Here is a 22,184-nt window from a genome sequence, read left to right as displayed (position 1 = left end):
GACACTTCTCTTTGAAGTCGTATAAAACCCTAACTATTTTATTGCGCCAGTCTACCGATTTATACCAGTTGTGTATTCGATTCGCCACTACCCAAGCTCTGGCGAAGAAAAAGCAATTTTTTTTAATTTAACTACATGGTATGACTAATCGAATCACGCTCAGTGTCTATGCACGCATTTCTGTAATACATAAAATTATGTGAAATCTAATTATCAGTTAAGTTGACCATTAGGGGTCACTGTAAGTACTTGTTGTTGTTATACATTTTCCATTGATTATTAACATGCATTACCATATTAGTATAGACATGCGGTGCATTTAATCAATAGTCAATATCGCTCAAATCGGCACAAAATGCCTTAAGCGTTGGCCCACAAAGGCTTAATCGCTACAAATCGCTGTATCGTCGAGTACATTGTGGCTATTTTTAAGAAAATTTATATGTCCGTACATATTTGAATATGTTTTGGTTTGAATTTGCACACAAGGGTATGCGTATGTGTGTGGCATAAATTCGTTAAAAATAGATAATCTGAGCACGTTGGCTTTCTGATTGGCATCTACTGACCAACAAAAGCCAGATTTTCGTTTTAATTTATTATTTGCTTTTACTTTTGATACTCGGTTTTAGTCAATGCAAATACTTTATAGTAAATGTTTTTAGTTAAAACTGGTATTAATTGCGTTTTGCTTTTATGCTAGCCATTAGTATTGTTACTATATACACGCGCAGTTTTGACTGAGGAGTGTCTTGTGTGTATTTAAAAAAATTAAATATAAGTAGTTGCTAGTTATTTGCAAAGCATAATCTTATTGATGTATTGTTAAATAAATGTTTCAGTTATTTCCGAACAGTATACCGGAATATTTAAATATATGTACATACAAGTATAAATTATACTTACATAAATATAAACTAATTACTCCCGTATATTTTTATACCCTGAACAGGGTGTATTAAGTTTGCCACGAAGTTTGTAACTACTAGAAGGAAATGTCGGAGACTATATACAATATATATGTAAATGATTAGCTGAGTTGATTTAGCCATGTCCGTCTGTCCGTCCGTTTGTATATATGCAAACTAGTCCCTCAGTTTTGAAGTTATCGATCGATAGCATATAGCTGGCATATAAACTGAACAATCAGAATCAAGTGTTTTAATGGAAAACTTTTTCATTTGACGAGATATTATCAAGAAATTTGACATGAGTTATTTTCTAAGTCAACAATGTAATCTCCGAAGGAATTGTTTAGATTCGATCACTATAGCGTATAGCTGCTATACAAACTGACCGATCGGAATTAAGTTCATGTAAGGAACTTTTGTAGGGTTAAGGGTATTATAGCTTCGGTCGAACTGAAGTAAACTTTTTTTCTTGTTCTAACTTAGAATAGTATTTAAATGAATTAAGAATTTCCTTGCACCTGTTTCCACTTGGGTTTATTCTTCAACCTTTGTGAATATTGCGGTTTATTTATAGTATCTAAATGTACATTTAGAGAATTTAATGTACTTTAAAAATCGTTAATTCATTTTGAAAAATTTAACTTCAGTTGATCCCGTAGCCGATTTCCAGATAACCTGCGAAATAAGATATCTGGCGGTAAGAAAGATTTTTCTGCTTAAAATTGTCTCATATCCAAAAACTAAAAAAAATTGTTTTTACTATGTATGAATAGAAAACTTAGTAAAAATGTGCAAATTTCGATTCGTTCTTAGGAGCAAACCATTAGTTTTTATCGTTAATAAAATTTATTTTAAACGATTCAAAAGCAAAAACAACATAATATAATTTTAAGTATTATCAGCAAACACCTTTTAAAAAAACTTCAATTGACAATAAAATAGAATCACGGAACAAAAACTCGTAAATAATAGACTATTATTACTAAGAAATGCATATAGGTTAGAATTTTGTTGCAAAACCTATATTTAAGAGTACAGCAGCGCACGTTTTCGGCATAGATCCAACTAGAGCTTTACAGACGGAATTCGGTATTGAATACTCCGCCTCTTGGAAATTTTCCCATTGATCCTTCTTACTTCGTGGTTTACTGGGTCTCAACTTTTTTTTTTACTATCTTCCACAGGTTTTCTATAGGATTTATGTCCGGAGATTGAGCCGGCCAAGTCATAACATCGATTCCTTGACCCAGTAGTCAAGTCTTGACCCGAGGTATGCTTCGGGTCATTATCATGCTGAAACTGCCAAATTAAAGGCATGTTTCATTCAGCATAAGAAAGTATTACATCTTCTAAAATTCTAAGGTTGTGATAACGGCCCATGATTTCCCGAATCCGAAACAGCGAGCCAACTCCGTACCACGAAAAACATTTCCATATCATGATATTACCACCTCTGTGATTGAAAGCTTTTGTCCTTTATCGGGGATTCATTTCAGCATTTCAATTCTTGAAGAAATTTCTACACCCAAATCTCTTTGGATAGCTAAAGAGGACTTCAAAAGTTCGCGTTATGATGAAATCTCTATGTAATTGTCATCCTGAGTCGTCGTTTTTCGTGATCGTCACGTTCAATTCACAATATTTTGAAGGTTTCAAAGCGTAAACATAATTTTTTAGGACCTTTTTATAATTTTTGCAATTTCCCTTTGGGTATAACCGTTATTTTTCAAATTTTTTATCAGCTTAAGCTCTTCCGCTATGCAATGATGTTAACTAAATAACACATATGATTGATATTTTTATTCCTTGATTATATTTTTTTTGTCACGACAGTAAATGCACAATTTTATTTAATTTGAACACAAAGATAACAGTAAAATGTAACAGAACTACCATGATGGTGTTTTAAAAGATATTGTTGGAATCGCTTACAGGCAAATCGAATCGGAAATCTATCCGGCAAATAATAAAGATTGTTAATTATTTCGGAACCATCTATTTGATTATATTTTATTGCATTGTTATAATAATCTGGGAATATCATTTACATTTATTTCATTGTAATTTTATGTTCTAAGTTAGGGGCTTAAGTTATAATAATACAACTCCGAGTCTCGAATAAATTGGTCTGATTAAATCAAATTGTCAATATAAACTTAAATCGACTTAAACTACTTAAGATATTGTCTCAAATGAAGTTATGATGAAAATTTCTTTTAAATTATTTACTATAGTTGATTTCTAAAAATAAATAATTAATAACTTATCCGATAAAAGTCAATATTTTTTAAGTGAGATCATTAAACATGCCGGATATTTGAATTATTATTGTTATATTTACTCAATATTTTGTGAGAATTTATTCCCATAAATTAATTTTTTATTGAGTTTTTTTTTAAATTATTTAATTTAAATTTTGTTTTATTCAAATAAAGTGAATAAATCCTAAAAGTAGAATTTTCTTTCAGATATTTGGCATTCTCCTTATCCGAATAAAACTATTATCATTCCAACCAGAAATTTCAAAACACATTGTCACATGGTATTCATGGCTTCATCCCTTGTTGAGTCATGTTTTTTTTTTTGGTTTGTTGTTTAAGTATAATTATCTATCCTTTACCAATCAACGGTTTTCTGTATCTAAACGACTTCGATATAGAATTATATACCATATATGCTCACGAGGGCGAGATGACTTTGATGTCTGTCGTTTCGTTCGGTTGGCCTTGAGTAAAATTTTTCTTGCAACATGTTGCTACAGAGTATAATAGTTTTGTTCACCTAACGGTTGTTATCACCTAAAACTAATCGAGTTAGATATAGGGTTATATATATATAAATGATTTGGATGAAGAGACGAGTTGAAATCCGGGTGACTGTCCACAATTGAGATATCTTTATGAAACTTGGTAGACATGTTTCTTGGTACCGGGAGACGGTTGGTATTTCAGATGGGCGTAATCGGACCACTGCCACGCCCACAAAACGCCATTAATCAAAAACAAATAAATTGCCATAACTAAGCTCCGCAATAAGATACAAGACTGTTATTTGGTACACAGGATCACATTAGGGAGGGGCATCTGCAGTTAAAAATGTATTTTTTAAAGTGGGCGTGGTGCATATCTCCTAAACCGCTAATGTTATAATAACAAAATTCACTGGAAGCAAATATTTTTAGAACCTCTACCTACAGTGTGAAAATGGGTGAAATTGGGTGGCAACTCCGCCCACTCCCCATATAACGGTACTGTTAAAAACTACTAAAACCGCGATAAATCAAGCACGAAACACGCCAGAGACATTACCAATTACCATCTGATTCTTTCACTTTCCACTATACAAATCAGGCAACAATGACTGTATCGGGATAAAACTTTGCGTGAAAAATGCGATTAAAGTATGCCACCTTGTGGCAAACAATTGTCTAAATCGAACCAAAACTGTTCAAGCCCCTAAGTACTAAATATGTGGACCCCAGTGCCTATAGTTGACCTTCTACCGAAAATCAGTCAATCCACAAAGAAATCTCAAACGAGTATACTATTTGACTTTGCGAGAGTATAAAATGTTCGGTTACATCCGAACTTAGCGCTTCCTTACTGGTTTATTATGAAGTTTTGCCAACACATTAAGGTATTTCTCCTGCTTTGCTCATTCCAAGTTGAAAGACTAAAAAATGTTCGGTTACAATCGAACTTAGGCCATCCTTACTTGTTTTGTTTAATTTTAGTTATTAAATTAATTAAATATGTTCGTTTGCTTATTAATTTTTATTATACGATTTTTTTTTTATTTTTTTTACAATTTTAATCGTTTTCATTTAATGTCACTAATTCCGATAAATTCAAATGCAGGAATTTCCATACTACCTCTAGTATTTCTATTTTTACTTTCACATACATATAAAAATTCTCAGACACAACGTTCTTCGGCATTTTCTCTATAAAATTGAAATTAGTAACTATGTAAAAAAAAAGAAAGTCGTCGCGATCCTCGAAACACTGCACAAATATTTTTAGCACCGCCCATTTACGTATTTATGCATTTGTATATTTATGTCTACTTAAAAGCTCTTTCACTTTCGTTTGCCATAAATTTTCGAAATGTACTTTCCATGGGATTGACGTGTGTACTTGTGTACTCTCAACGGCATTTAATTCACACAAATCCGAAATGTCGGCAAATATGTGTATATGTGTGTAGATGCGATGAATTGCATTTTTAAACAATGCAAATTTTCAAAATTAATGTATGCCATTTCTGTCGCCGTGCTCTATTTTGTGTCCTCGCGTAGTTTTCAAAATTTGAACATTAAAATTTTGTTTTTGTTCGATTATCAATTAGTATTACAGTTAGACTATATAGGCACATGCAATTTTGTTTTTAAAATTTTTCTAGAATCGTAGAGATTTTTTTTGATTGCCGACAGGTGTAAGGCGCACCGTTTATTTTTTCAATTTCTTTTATTTTTGCTATATTTTTCGCTCAACATATAATTTAAAAATTTAATTTGTCTTGTCACATACAGCGCTGTTGAAATTTATAAACTTTCGAGTATTTTGGTTGGTTGTGAATTTTTTTGTAGACAAATTATTTATTTGCCATTAATTTAACACGGTACATTTGCTTGTTGATTTTGCTGCAGCAGTTGAAATCGTTTGGTAATTATATTATTTTCATATATTTAGTGGGAAATTAATTACTTCGAACTTTTGTACGAAAAAGAGAAGTAGTTCAAAGTTCGTCGCCTTTAATTTGAAACTTCTTTATACAATTTTCGAGCGAGTCCATTTGCTGAAGCAATCAAGATGTAAATTGACACGTTGTGTTTGACTTTTAAACATACTTAATTTATAATGAAAAATCGGAGTTTGTTTGTACTTTAGGTATTTTTAATTGTGGAGTATTTTTTAAAACTCACATTTTCGATGTAAGACAATTATATTTCTTCGCGATATATTCAATCTTCACATATCATATGATCACTAATTGCGTCAATTATCGCACTGAATGGAATATTTTTAAGTTTCTTTATAATCGAGCCAAGTAAATCACTTAAAACATTTTAGATAAAAAACCAAACCTGTACATTATAATGAAATATTCATTAAAATATCATAAATTATACACGAGATTATATACTTCATAGTTCTCATTTACCATATTGATACCTTTATCAACACTATAAAAAAGTTATTTGAAACCCCGAAACATTATTCATACAAAGAAAAAAGCAACAGCCTTCAAAAACGAATGAAGAACATTACATAAAATATAACAATACTCGTAAATATTTCATACACAATTTTGGAATAATATTCAAAATTTTCCGTTAAAAAATTAAACAAATAATAATTGAAAAATGATAAAGAAAATTAACTGTTGGGAGGGTAAGCAGTATCAGCTGGTGACTAGTGATAACTATGATGCCTATATGAATGAACTCGGCATGGGCTTGGTTCAACGGAAATTAGGCAACACAAAAAAACCGATTTGGTGCGAGAACAAAAGGGCGTTGTAAGCACAAAGATCACACGAGAATTTCATCTAAATGAAATGGTAGAACATTCTGTGATCAACTATGTGGCCGCGAGTAGAGTGTTTCGTGCGATGGAGGAAGATGAATCGAAGGACTTGACCGAATTGTTGGAGAAACTTGAAAAAGAGCAACAAGAAAAGAAGGAAGAAAAGAAAGAGGCCAAGAAAGAAAAGAGTGAAGCCAATAGAGAAATCGAAAGAGTAGTTAACAAATTAGTGGAAGAATAGGCTACAACAAATTTGACAACGAGTACAGCGAAGAGTATTTGCACTTGGGAATAAAAAAAGGATGTGAATCAGACGAAAATAGAGAGCCACGATCAGTTATCACATACATTATTTCTGACAATATGGAATTTGACAGATTACAGGAACATCTTAACACATCGTTAAGCAAAAAGTGAGAAAAAAGAGTAGTTAATATGTTTTCCCTTCAACTGCGCGCAAACTTTAATCAAAATAGTTGTTGTTTCCTCAACTAAGGATACTAGTGACGAAAATTGATTAGGAGCAAAAAGTAGGTCTGTCGCCTGTTTATGAAATTATAAGATAAATAAATTTTGCAATATGAATAACTCCTCGGCTTTTGAAAGTTTAAATTTTGTTTGATAACATTGAAAATATAAATTTTACAATATGGGTATCAAGTTAAAAAAAATTTTGAAAGATTTACAATTGAATATATTCTTAAAAGGGTTGTCACTTGTTTCTTTTTTATTTAATATATTATAATCATGCTTAAACCAATTAATAATTTTTTTATGGCAAAGTACTTATTTGTGTTTAGTGTATAGAAAACACATTTGTAAGATTTTTTTATCGATAAATTTAATTTCAAATTGTTTATCGTAGGGTAGATACTTTTTTAGGAAATAAAATCGTAAAAATAAGTTTCACACCATTAATCAATAATTTCTGTCTCTATTTTCAGAACAGGTTTTCTTTGTATCACCTCAACAATTCAGCTGAAGCTGCTCCGAACGGTATGTATATGATCACTATTTAGCTTAAAAGTAGATATATTAGGTGAAACGTTAATAAATTCTAGCCTTAACATATACTAGTCCTAGGCACATAGTATGTAAAAATATTTGGATTATTATTTATTTTGTTAAATCAATTTCTGCTTGTTTCATAAAAAATATTCCAGACTTGCTTGGCTTTTGCTTTTTCATTTAAGGGAGATTCATCCCTAGGAATTTGTCTCAGTCCAAATTTGGTACAATCAAATTTTTATACACTTGCAACATATTGTTACAGAGTATAATAGTTTTGTTTACCTAACGGTTGTTTGTATCACCTAAAACTAATCGAGTTAGATATAGGGTTATGTATATATAAATGATCAGGATGAAGAGACGAGTTGAAATCCGGGTGACTGTCTGTCTGTCCGTCCGTCTCTGCAAGCTGTAACTTCAGTATAAATTGAGATACCTTTGTGAAACTTGGTGCACACGCTTCTTGGTACCGTAAGACGGTTGGTATTGCAGATGGGCGTAATCGGACCACTGCCACGCCCACTCCTTTAATCAAAAACACATAAATTGCCATAACTAAGCTCCACAATAAGATCAAGAATGTTATTTGGTATACAGGATCACGTTAAGGAAGGGCATCTGCAATTTAACATTTTTTAAAAAGTGGGCGCGGTCCCGCCCCCTAATAGGTTTAATGTGCATATCTCCCAAACCGCTAAAGCTATAATAAAAAAATGTACTGAGAACAACGGTACTGTTAAAAACTACTAAAAGCGCGATAAATCATCACTAAACACGCCAGAGACATTAAATTTTATCTCTGGGATGGTATGAGATGACTTTATAGGAACCGCGTTCAAAATTAGACAAAAGGTGTGGCACCGGCCACGTTTAGGTGAAAAGCCATAGCCCAGTGCCTGTAGTTGACTTTTTATCGAAAATATCGGTCAATGTGTAAGATATATAATTGAAATTTATATAATAAAATAAATAAATGAGAATCTCGATAATAGTCTGTCTTTGTGTCAAAAATTGGTTTAGTCGGATCAATAGCAAGCAATTAACCAACATAAGTTCAAAGAGAACAGAGCTCAGTAATAGGACGCAGAGTGATGAATGGAAGATGGATACTAATAGGCTCTTTTTTTCTATTGACTGTAGTGTAGTCTTTGTAGAAAACATAGATTTAAAATACCCCGGTTGGCACATATTTTCATTTCTTATTCCTATCCCAGATGTTATTTCCAAACGATTTTGGCTTGGTCTTAAACGAGAAGATTTTGAACCATTGCCCAACAATCTCAGAAAATAAAACTATTGTTTTCTTATAGTTTAGTTGTACAAACATAAGGTTGGGAAAAACGAATATTTTTTTCTTTTTCGCTTGGTACTCTGCGAAATACTCATTGTTTTTACCCACCCTAACAAACATTCTTAGTCTTATGCTTAGACGACAGAAATATTCGTTAATTCGTTCATGTAAACTGCTTTCACTCTTTTTTTTCAACGTATTTATCTATGATACTTAAGCTAGGAGTTCTAGTTAAATCATTCCGTGACTGTATTTAAAGTTTACAGCTGGGCTACTTAAAATTTCAACCTTGATAATTTTAATCAGAAATGAGAAAATCTTTATGATCATAATTCAAACTGGATTTATTCAGGATCACATGTAGTATATCTTTTGATTATGACTTTAACACTACTATAACACTCGCAAAAGCCACTCCTTGAATCTGAAGACTTTCATATGTCTAATATCCGTCAATCTTGGTGGCCTGCTTCAATAGTCTTGATATCATCGGAATGATATAACTATCGAAACAAAGAACCGGCGGTAAAAAAATCATTGATATTTATTAAAAACTATTTTATTACATCTACCTATATATATATATAGATATGCATTTTATATGTATATGTTCATTTATGGAGAAAAGTTTCCGCTTGTACTACATTAACCCCTAACTAATTGAGATCACTAGCTGAATTTGCCGTATACCGTACTACACCGCAGTCAATAGAAACGTTGTTGTGGGTGGAGAAATTCTGTCAACGATAAATTGTGCCAAAGAAGTGGCGCGATCGCCGTCTGATCGACGGCAAATACAAATAATTATACAATAAAACATATAACGGTCAACACAAGGGGAAGGGTGCGAAATCAATTACAATGTTACAAATGACAAGCAAACTTGAAAACTAAAAAAAAGTCTAGTGCTAAAATTAATTAAATTTTCCCATTTGCTAAAAGCCTCTTCCCACTCGATCACATCGCCTCTTCCGCATACACAAATATTATATATAAGGATGATAGGTATATAAAAAATCTTTTATAGCACTCGCTCGCTTGTCGTTGGTACTTGGGCTAATGGCGCCCAATTGGCACGTTTACTCAACTGTAGACAATTATTTACGACAACAGCTGCAGCAGGAGTAACTCTGACGGCGGACGGTGGCAGGTTCCTCCGCGATCACCAGCATAAATCGAATGCATACTTGCCTACATATGTTTGTATGTATTGTTTGTAACCGATTAGGCAAATTGTAAAACTGACTTTGAACTTGCTTATGTCCGAATGTCACTCGTCGTCTGCCTCGATTTCGGATTGACCGTTCGTCTGCCGTGCACTTGCACGCTAAATTACTATTTTTTCTTTTGCAATTTTTTTCGATTTTTGTCTATTGGCTTTGCTCATAAGACTTCTGTCTGCCGTTTTACTCCGTCATTTGTAGTTTGAGTATGGTCGATCGCTTCGATCACGTGACGGACCTGCTGATTGCCGGCTCAATGATAATTGTTAATTTACGAGTACAATTTTGAAAAACAAAAGCAATAAAAGCGAAAAAAATTACCGTACACGCATTGAACCCATGAGCTCTTTATCCGAGGTTGAGCCGTAACCCCCCGCTAATTGAATCGGGGGTGTTATCGGGAAATAATTTTATGTAGATTTCAGAATGTCTTTAATTTTCTGATCACACGTGACCTATTCGTTTGTTCTATAAGAATACCTTCAGTGATTCCAACCTCTTCAATGTTATCTGCCTCTTCTGAATTCATATATCTTTTGATCCCTTTTCTTGAATTTCTATTTTCTTCTATTCTATTTTTATAATACTGAAATAAAATATTTTTTGTTAGGCAATTTGAGAAATCTTCGAAAATTAACTACATCTCAAACCGCTATATTAAGTAAAGTCTCAGTTCCACGATATAAATACATATTAGAAATAGTTTAAGCTTGCCACTTATTTGCTCAATCGACTAATTTCAATAGCTAATTATTCAACTAAATTACTTCAGAAATCGCAGCTAAATGATTTAGTTCTTAATTTTGCAAAAGGAGAGAAAGAATTAATTAACCTAACTATCTTCCAGACAACAGCAGTAGAATCTGAACTTAGAACAAGAGAAAACGTTATCTTCGGCTGCGCCGAAGCTATAATACCCTTCACAGGTGCATTTCTTTTAGTAACTACTATATGTATGACTATATATGTGACTTGCCAACGGTTTGCATCTAACGGAAAGCATTTTGCCAGTTCTTTCTAGCCAGGTTCTTTGCTATAAACAATCTTCTATTCGAATTAAAGTTAGTTATTGAGGTAAATAGATCTTTCAGACATTTACATAAATTTTAATTTTTTAAGCTGATTGATTATTCACATTAAATTAATGGAAAACAAAACAAATTATAATATTTATAGAAATTAGAAAATATATAACATATAATAATATTTATTATTCTATAATACTTTTTTATATGATATATAAATTACAATAATTACATCTATGACTTACACTTTATATTATAATACAAACTTAAATTTAATAATATTAAATCTAACATATATCTATATATATAATATATCTATTTTCTAAAGCTTAAAAATATTCCGTCATGATCACTATATGGTGTTTCATATGTGATACATGAGGTCATTGCAGAATCCATGTTTGTCCATACCCAATCTATTGCTGTTTCCTGTTTTGTTGTGGCGACCTTAGCCAATGAAGATTGAAATCCTAACTGTTGCAATCGAGCCTCCAAATCATCAGTTGCTGTTAGGTGACATATGTTAAAGTCACCAAGGACTACTGACGGTCCATTATACTGTTCAGTTATCTGACGGATATTATTTTCCACTTGGTTTCTAAATTCCGGAAGTCTATAGCGGGGGTTTCTGTACACAAGTGATATGGAAACTGTTGAGTTGTTTACGTTTAACAGTTGGTAAACGTTTGTTGAACCGGTGTCGTTTCTTGAAAATGATCCTTCTGATAGACCTGGGCACCTATCTTGCTTGTAGTATATTATAAGGCCGTTGGCAGGGCGTCGTCGGGATGATCTTGTTTCTCCATCAAGGCGTGCAATAACACTGTAGCCTTCTATTGGGAATTCTTCTTGAGGTAAGGCCCATCTCTCGGCAAAGCACAGAATATCAGCAGAACAAATCAGCTTGTCTGATCTGATATCTTCAATATGCTTGTTTAGGCTCCTTACATTTTGATAACAAATATCTAGACGTTGTTCCGATTTTTCAGTCAAAAATCTGTAGCATGTCGTCAATGCTCCTTCTGTCTTTAACCTGTTAAGTTGAGTTTTAATTGGATCCTGTGGTCCAAATGGGTTCGGGGGAGAAAATGTCCCGATTATATACAATCCATTGGCACTTGTGGCTCTGCTACATCCTACATATAAAGCTGATCTGCTTACTCTACCCTCTAGATGAACAGCAACTTGTGTGTATGTTCCACCTTTACTTTTATGTATCGTGATGGCTTCAGCTGGAATGACCGGAAACTGTCTGCGTTCTATGGTTATTTGCTCATTTCTCTTGTATTGGAATGATCGGACCACGCTCATGATTGGTGTCCAATCTGCATTGCGACTGTAAGGCTGCTTGGAAAGTGCAAAGCTTCCAACTCTTGATTCTGCGAATTTTATCCATAGTCGCACCACTGAACTTTCAGATCTATGTGATTCGGAATCAACCTGCATTAGTTCCCCCGTAGCACCATTGACGGGACCATCACTTATGCTTATGTTGACTGTCACCATATATTTGATCGAAGTCTTGAGCTGCAATGTATAAAGCATTGTGTTTCCGATGGCTTAAAAGACTTCACAGCTTCTAAAATGTTTGCCCTGCTGCGTTCTGTTAGGGAACTTGACTTAATTGTATCCTTCGCAGTCGAAATGAACTCCTCGGTCATCGTGTTCGCCAGTTTAGTTAAATTAAAATCATTTGCTCCAGCATTTGAATAAAACAGATGGATGGCTTCGTTCGGTATCTCATTAGAGGTCTTTTCCCTACTTTTGATTAATTGGATGTCAGTGTGTGTCATATTTCCCTCTGACATGTTATTTAAAGCGATAGCAAATGCTTGATCTTCACGCTGGCGCATTATTTCAGTGAGCTCAAAGTACCGAAATTGATCCCAAAGCGGTGTTCCTGTAATTGTACTGTAATGATCATTCCTATTCGGCGCAAATATCCATCGATCTCCTACTGGCGGCAGCTGCTTTAAGTCACCAAACACGATAATTGGTATGCCTCCAAAGTAAGCGGTGCTCCTGAAAATTTGCTTTAGCCTGCAATCTAAATATGCAAACATCTTTTCTCCAACCATTGAAATTTCGTCAATTATAATAAGCCTAATATCTATGAGATTGGCATGAATTGTGTTTAATGTGTCACTATTTAGTGGCCGAAGATCGCCGGAAGACTGGTTGACGGGGAGTGAAAAAACCGAATGAAGGGTTAGGCCCCCAATTCCAAATGCTGCTTTGCCAGTGGGTGCGCAGAGTAACACCTTGGCTGTTTCGGGGTTGGTTCCTGGTACACTATTAGCTCGCAATGTCAACGATTGGTATATAGTTGTTATAAGCCGACTCTTGCCCACTCCATGAGCAAAATATTTCCTCTGTTTGCTGTTAAGTGACTGCACCATTGCCAGTAAATGGTCTTCTAATGTTAGAGGTGGGAGTTTAATTAATCGAACCGCCTCTTCCTCTTCCTCTGTATTGTTGTGCTCTTGAAAAACATTAATGTCTCCTATTTGCTCTGGAACGGCTAGAGCTCTAAATTCAGGATCTAAAAGTTGTGAGGCAGCTCGATCATCAGTTGTTTTTTCCGCTGTGACATGAAGGTTTTCCAAAATCCGTTCTAGTTCGTTCAATGAAAATTTGTCATATTTGAGCTTATTCAGCTCAATTTGCTCCTTGTGTGAATTGCAAATACTCTCGACGTCAATATTTAATAAGTCTGTTTTCTCATTTCTCCATGGGTGAAACATCATGGCGGTTTCTCTGAAGAAATCGGCTCTTGAACTTTCAACGCTAAAACGTTTCCAACGCAGAATAAGGGCTTGCTTCCTTTTCCTTAGAAATCCTGATCCATCCTTTAATGCCATTGGAAGTGCAGCTGTCGTGTCATCCTCGTTCTCTACTTCGTTGTATTCTTCGTTATTATCAGAAACATTTCTGCTTGTTTTGCAAAATCTGCTAAGCATAGTTCTTCCAATTGATCGGGCCTTTGAGAGTAGTGCTCCAGCACACTCGGCACATATACAGTGGATCACAGCTTATTTGATACAGCAGTCGATATAAATTTCGAATCCCAATATTTTCTAAACTGAAAGGAATTTTGAAAAAATTTAAACGCTATATTTTAGAGTAAAGAATTTCATATATATAATGTCCTTCATTTATTTAAAAAATATTTTATTTTCAAATATATGTATATAAAATTAAAATTACTGCTAAATTTCAGGTCACAGCTTATTTGATACAGTTCAATTCTTTCTAAAATAACAAAAACAAATCACTTTCAATCTTAAATTCTTAATATTTTGTGTGAAAGCCTTTCGCCTTAACAAGAGCCTGGATCCTGGTTGGCATTGAATGGACCAACTTTTGTGTGGTTTCTAGGGTAATTTTCTGCCATTCCTCTAGTAGCGCCCTTTTCAATTCCTCTTTGTTCGAAATTTTGTGGCTTCGAATGTTTTTGTCTAATAAAGCCCACAAATTTTCAATAACATTCATATCAGGTGACTGTGCCGGGGGTGTCATCAAATGGGGACAGTTCCATATGAGCCAGGATTGAACGACTGCTGCTTTGTGTTTTGGGTCGTTATCTTGATAAAAGCGGAATTTTTCTTTTATACCAAGATTCTCGGCACTTTGCAGCAAATTACTTCTCAGGATATTAAGGTACATATTTTTGTCCATTGTCCCTTCAATAAACTCCAAATTTCCTACACCGGCTGAGGACATACAACCCCAAACCATCACACTTCCACCGCCATGTTTCACTGTAGCTCTTAGGTTCTCCTTATTTAGCTCTCTATTCTTTTTTCGCCAAACGTAAGACATGCCGTCGGACCCAAAAATATTGAATTTCGACTCGTCTGAAAATATAACCGTGTTCCAAAAATCATGGGTCTTACAAACATGTTCCTGAGCGAACTTTAGTCGACATATTTGGTTTTTTTTACTAATAAATGGTTTCTTACGAGCAACTCGACCATTAAAATCATGTTCGCGGAGTACGCGGCGGATAGTTTAAGCACTACATGATTTTCCTAATTCCTGATGAACATCCACAACCAATTTTGGAGCTGATAGTTTGGGGTTTACCTTGATTTTTCGAACAATATAGCGCTCTTCGGAAGCACTAAAAATTTTGTTTGGCGCACTTCTGCCTTTACTTTCCACTCGATTTTCATGTAAATATCGCTCAATGATGTGCTGTACAGTGGAGGCACTAAGGTTCACAATTTCACCAATTTGTCGAACCGATTTACCGTTTTTAAATTTGTTTATGACCAGTTCACGCTGCTCAATTGTTGTACGACGACCCATTTTTATATAAACGCACTTGCTGTCTCCATGGTTTATTATAACACACTAAAAAATATTTAAAACTAATCATAAACGACGCCAATATGCATGGCAAAATAAAATACAGTTATGCGGTGCGACAAGCTGGCGCCTCGTGATGGAAAAATATCTGTATCAAATAAGCTGTGACCTGAAATTTAGCAGTAATTTTAATTTTATGTACATATAGTTGAAAATAAAATATTTTTTAAATAAATGAAGTACATTATATATATGAAATTCTTTACTCTAAAATATAGCGTTTAAATTTTTTCAATATTCCTTTCAGTTTAAAAAATATTGGGATTCGAAATTTATATCGACTGCTGTATCAAATAAGCTGTGATCCACTGTATGTCCGTAGAGTCCTCCTGTAAAGCATTCAATTCAAGTCGGGGCTTTATCATCCTTACTCGGTTGTTTGGATGTGATGTATTTATAAATATTTCCCCATTACTGGCTTCTGATAGATGCAGTTCCAATATATTATAAGCTGCTTCTTGAGCCGATATTTCCGATCCATTTACAAATTTGTTTCCGATGTGCTGCAGTTTTCTTTTAATGGAGAAATTTCCTGCATTTATTTCCTCCATGGCTTGTCTCAATAATGTTGATACTCCTCTATTGGATTTATTTATATAATTAATGATATAGCTGCAGCAAGCGTATGCGTCCAGAATGAATTGAATGTCCATATTTACTCTATGCAATTTAAGGATATTTTTATTATAGGCATTTAGAAGCCTGTCTGAAAATTTTCTCTTTAGGAAAGTGTGTGGCTTTTTTACAGATGAGCGAAGAGCAAGCTTGTATCCTTCATAGTCAGTGTTGATTCGCTCATCCGCCAAAAAATTTTCGAAGCAGTTCAACCGTATTATTTCTTCCTCTGGGAGATCCGCTTGAGTTAATAGTATGTATCCTGTATTTTTTGGAATTGAACTTTGTGTTGCTCAAAACCTTCCTCATTCTCCAAAGGGAAAAGTATTTCTGTCCGTGGCATTGGGGGATATGGCATGTTGAATCGGCACAATTGTTTTTTATGTAGGTCTCTTAAGCAAGCTCGACCATGTCTGTGCTTTTGATACTGAATGTATTCCAGTAAGTCCAAATCATCCCCATCGGTTGTGATGTGTCGATCGATGAATGTTTCAACATCATTTGTGTTGGTGATTCCATCACTTTCCAATTGTGGTGCGTTACTTAGCCAGTACATGCCATGACAATGTGGTGATCCCCTATGCTGGAATTCAGTTCTGTAGTAGTAACGGACTACTAAATTCTCTCCAAATAGTCCGTTTTGTAATAATTTTAGCATTTGGCGGAATCGATTGTCGAAATACCTGGAACATGTAACTGGATCTGTCCTTATCAGTCTCGCCTTTTCAGAGCTTGATAGAGCAGTAGCTTTCTCTTCCGAAATGTCTACTTTATCCACCAGTTTCTTCAATATGACTAACAACTCAGGCCATTTTGTTTTTGCAGCAGACATTGTGATAAAAAATGTTGGCAAACCAAACTGGCGGATCATGGCTAAAACTTTCTTCTTTTCAGCCTCCCAATGTGCAGGTGAGGATCGAAGTCCTTTGAGTACATGATAGCCTTCATCATGCTGGATAAGGTTGCTGACAAAATTTTCATCCTTCACATTTGCAGCAGTTATATTCCTCGATCCAGACTTTTTACGCAGGCAAATGGAAATTGCATTTTTAATGCGCTCCAACTCGTAGAACTTATAAATATACAGGAGCACGTCCACGCGCACACAACGCCGATCATAGCGTCGAATTTCAGAACGTGCAATTTTACTTTAAGTTGTTGTAGTTGTCCTCTTTTTTCCGCAGTAAATCGTTGGATACGACAATTCCTGAGCATCGTCGTCGGTTGTAACGTCTCTTGGGCATCTACCTTGTCCTGGTGCCATTGCAACCCGTTCAATGGATCGATTTTCAACGGGTTCATTGTCCATTAAAGTCTCCTGACCACCTGGATTTAAATCCTCGTCCATTTCAAGCGGTACATTTTCCTGACGGGCATTAAGAAGGTCTCTTACTTCTGCCTCATCTGCAGGATCCGCAATAGCATTTCCAGCATTTGCCAGCCAATCACTTGACCTTTGGGTATTATGCTTGACGTAGAGCTCTGTACCCAGCAGATAGTTTAGTGCCTCCAATATTTTTGCTGGTCGCACTGTCTCCGTCATAAAATTTTGTTCATATTCCAATCGACGTTTCAAGTGCACTTGAATAATATGGCTGTTATCAAATCTTCGTGGAAGCATGTCTCTACAACTGAAATGGGGATATTCACCACTGCTCCACGAATAGCACATTGTTGTTCATATCCTAAGAAGATGATGCGCATAAATGGGATCCTCGGTGATATCAGTCTTTCTTCTAGACACGTTAAATCCTGAAGGCATTCCGGAATATCAGGAAACTCCAATCCTTCCGATAGGCAGATATTTGGTATCTTGCCCTTCCTAACAATACGATAGCATGTGTTGCAAAAGTTCTACTTTTGGTTCGAAGACGGAAATTTTGATGACAGATAAAACACTTTTCTAGCATCTTCTGAGCGCGCAAATTTTGTTGAAGTCTAACATTTTTCTAGTTTTTTCACTTGATGAGGGAACCAAGTGAAACCGCAACAGACGCATATTTCAGTGGGTCCTTTCTTTATCAACAATGCGTACATATCAAAGATATTGGCAGCTCGACATTGACGTTGACGTTCTTGTTCTTCTAGCTGTGCATCAGGAGAAAGTTCACGACGTCTTCTTATATTCCTCCTGGTTTGCCTCTCGCTTTCTAACTAACGATTCCGATCTATGCAATTGTACTCTTTCCAACGTTGATTCCTGCTCGTTTGCTAGTTGTTGCCTGGTTTGCTGGCGGGTCACTCTTCTTTGAGAAGAATTTAAAATTTGCTCACGACGTCTTCTTATTGGATCTTCTCGACGACTTCTCCTCAATGCTGCATCCCGTTGCCTCTCTTCTCTTATTATTGCATTCTGGCGCCGTACAGAACGTTCCATTGTGTCGCGCTCCTGCTCCGCTGCTCTATATTCCGGATCCAAGCGCCTGTTTGAATGACCCATTGTGTTGCGCTTCTGCTCCGCTGCTCTATATTCTGGATTCAAACGTCTATTTGAATGACGCTGCTGCTCTTCAGCTCTGTGAAGTAGGTTCTGTCGTCTAGTGTAACGTGCAGAACTATCACGAGTTCTCTCCTTATTGCGGTACTCCAAATTTGAGCTGCGTAATATAGTCAGCGTTCCTTTGTCTATTATTTTCCAAATTTTGACTATATTGTCGTCGGCTTCGATTCAGAGCATTGCGACGTCTTTGTTCCTGCGATTGCCTAGATACTCTTGGCATTTTCAAAAATTATTAAAAAATATTATACAAATAAAAAATATACTAAAATATTAATAAATTAAGTAATAATAATATAATTAAAAGAATGCGTATTATTTAAAAAAAGGATTTTTTCGTTGATTTTGAAAGTTATTTGCGTTGTTGAAAGTTTAAGCTGCTCGCGTAAAAAGAAGTAATCCGATGCGTTGGGTCCTATTTATTGAATGTTTTAGAGCCCGACTTCACATCTGTAAACTCTTTTGTCCTTCTTGGTATCATCAAGCAACTTTCGTAGGAATACTAATGTGTTAATTACAGAAAGTGCATTGTAGAGGTTCTTTTTTACCTAGGTTATACTTTCTACCTAACTTGCAAACTATGTTTACTTCCTACCTACTCTTCTACCTAGGTTTTGTTTTGTACCTACCCATTAGTTAATTAGGGTTTTAAAACTGAATAATTAGCTTTAGATAGTTCTCTATTATTATTAATAAATAATAAAATATCTTGAATAATTAGGGATTTATTTATTTTATGGGTAATTAAATAATATTTTTGCTCCTTACTCCTATGTATATATTCTTAACATAATTTTCTACTTTACAAATTTATTTAGATCGATCAGTTTGTACGGCAACTATGTGATACAGTAGTCAGATCAGAAAAATTTCTTAGGATATTTTATTGTTACCGTGGCCAATAATCCATGCCAAATTTGATCAAGTAATTTTAGTTGAAATATTAAGGCGTTAACTACAAAAGGGGCATTATCGAGGTTTTTTTTACCTAGGTTATGTTTTCTACCTACGTTTCGAACTATTTATTTCCTACCTATTATTCTACCTAGATTTGGTTTGTACCTATCCATCAGTTAATTAGGGTTTTAAAACTGAATAATTATCTTTAGATAGTTCTCTATTATTATTAATAAATAATAATATATCTTGAATAATTAGGGATTTGTTTATTTTATGGTTAATTAAATAATTTGTTTGCTCCTTACTCTTATTTATCTATTCTTAACACATTTTTCAACTTATTGTCCCAATTAGCTACATGTCACACCTTACTTTTGGCACAAGCAAAACAGTTTTTGGCAGATATAAGATAATTTTTATTTAAAGCTCAAATAATTAATTAATCTGATTTGTTTATAATATATTATTTGTAAAGTAGTTAAATCTGACAGCTGTATGCAATAGTGGTCCGATCTTAACAATTCGTTCGAAGATTGAAGTCACATCTTAAGCAATAATCCATACTAAAAACTTCCATACAAAAATTTATTTTGATCGGTCAGTTTCTACGATAGCTGTTTAATATAGTGGTCTGATATGAACAATTCGTTCGAAAATTGTAGCGATATCTTGGACAATCATCATCCATGCCATATTTCGTGAAGATAACTTGTCATAAACAATTTTTTTCATATAAGAACTTTATTTAAATTGTCAGTTTGTATGGCAGCTATATGCCATTGAGAGAAATCAATGCCGGATTTCGTGAAGATATTTTATCTAATGAACAATTTTTCCATGCAAGAACTTGATTGCAATCGTTCCGTTTATATGGCAGCTATATGCTATAGTAATCCGATGTGAAAAATTTCTTTGGAGATTGCATTACTTCTTCTAGCAAAAACTCATGCCAAATATTGTGAACATACCTCGTCAAATGAAAGAGTTTTCCATGCAAGCACTTGATTCCGATCGTTCAGTTTGTATGGCAGATATATGCTATAGTGATCCGATCTGAACAATTTCTTCGGAGATTGCATTACTTCTTCTAGCAAAAACTCATGCCAAATATTGTGAACATACCTCGTCAAATGAAAACGTTTTCCATGCAAGTACTTGATTCCGATCGTTCAGTTTGTATGGCAGATATATGCTATAGTGATCCGATCTGAACAATTTCTTCGGAGATTGCATTACCTGTTCTAGCAATAACCCATGCCGAATTTCGTGAACATACCTCGTCAAATGAAAAAGTTTTCCATACAAACACTTGATTCCGATTGTTCAGTTTACATGGCAGCTATATGCTATAGTGATCCGATATCGGCGGTTCCGACAAATGAGTAGCTTCTTTGTGAGAAAAGGACAGTTGCAAAATTTCAGATCGATATCTCAAAAACTGAGGGACTAGTTCGCGTATATACAGACAGACAGACGGCCATGGCTAAATCAACTCAGATCGTCACGGTGATCATTTATATATATACTTTATATGGTCTCCGACGTTACCTTCTGGGTGTTACAAACTTCGTGGTGAAATTAATATACCCTGTTCAGGGTATAAAAAGCTGCGTCTGATTACAAACAGAAAGTCGCTTTGTATGTAATATTGGTTAGCAACTAAATATACCTAAAAATCTAAATGTATTGAATTTTGATTAGAAAGGCAATTTTGTTTGTTGTTTACCTCGAGTATTTTCTCTAATTAATTTCATTAATTACTAAAGTAATTTAAATTAAAACAATTTAACTAAACCTCGCCAGTGTTCTGCATAATGAAGCTCCCGTTAGCAAGCCTTCAAATTATTCACGAAACGCGACGATTATGCCATACAATCGCGTAACAACTTGAAAACGTTGTGAAAATGTTGGTGTGAAATATTTTCCGATTTTAAACTGTGAGCTCTAGGATCTTACACACAAAAAGGAGTAAAATTTGTTTCCTTTGACAGTATTTCTTTGGTATGAGTTTCTTTTCTGCAAAAGGTTAGAATTTAATGTGGCGGAGCCCAGTCTCCTCATCATTTTATTCAAAACATTAATAGTTTTCGCTAAATATTTAGAAACAAATATTAATGCCTGTTTTGTGGATACTTAATCTAATTTAGAGATCTTATTATGTGACATTTTTGAATCCAAACAGCAGTTTAAATTATTCATCAGGTCTATAACTACATATGTATATTAAAGTGGAAGATTGTTGTCAAACACAAGCAGCAATTTCAGCAATTGGATACATTAAAAAGCAAGGAAATTAGGTGCAATATGAATTGAAGCTAAGAAACGTTGAAAGGCGTTTTTACATGTCAGAAATGCTGCTTTAACGTTCAAAAAGAAGTCTTTGCATCGGATTGTGGCTAGCGATGAAAAATGAATCCATTACGACAACCTTAACCGCCGACAATAACTTTCCATCATAACAACTACCATGTTTATATTTCATTTCTACTCGGTTATATTTTATACGGGTAAAGCTTACGAGTATAAGCATAAACGGCAAATATTCTACTCGAGGTGAATTCTGAGTGAAATTAATATGAGGGCTGGCATGCGAAACTTTTTTTCATTTCGAAATGTTTTTGATATTAACAAACAGTAGCTACATAATATAGTACACTTATTTTATATTTCTTTGATTCACTTTCATCCCACCGATTTTTAATTAGCTGGAAAATTAAGGTATGAAAAAAAATTGATAAATTTTTGTAAAATTTTAAATAATTAAATAAAAATAATTATATTTTTGCCAATAAAAAACGCAGTACGGGAGTCC

The 22,184-nt window shown here is 34.5% G+C and overlaps 1 protein-coding gene across 7 annotated transcripts in view; it reads left to right on the top strand.

Annotated features, from left to right (window-relative positions):
* The window catches only part of LOC106623874 (E3 ubiquitin-protein ligase RNF181 homolog), an 84,396-nt gene that overhangs the window by 16,027 nt on the left and 46,185 nt on the right, over nt 1–22,184 (top strand). For 3 of the 7 annotated variants that reach the window (XR_011398067.1, XM_036357902.2, XM_070113183.1), the window contains exon 2: nt 7,389–7,435. Coding sequence is in view for 4 of the 7 variants with exons in the window: in XM_070113183.1 (XP_069969284.1) it covers nt 7,389–7,435 (47 nt within the window). In the remaining 3 variants the exon portion in view is untranslated. Of the gene's footprint in view, nt 1–6,412; nt 6,853–7,383; nt 7,436–22,184 lie in introns of those variants that run through there. The other 4 variants (XM_036357900.2, XM_036357901.2, XM_036357899.2 and 1 more) reach the window with 3 other exon arrangements.

The sequence above is a fragment of the Bactrocera oleae genome, chromosome 2, assembly GCF_042242935.1.
Source record: "Bactrocera oleae isolate idBacOlea1 chromosome 2, idBacOlea1, whole genome shotgun sequence".
In the NCBI taxonomy this organism is placed as follows: domain Eukaryota; kingdom Metazoa; phylum Arthropoda; class Insecta; order Diptera; family Tephritidae; genus Bactrocera; species Bactrocera oleae.
Note: the sequence above shows the minus strand (reverse complement) of the source record. Positions and strands in the feature narration are given on the sequence as shown.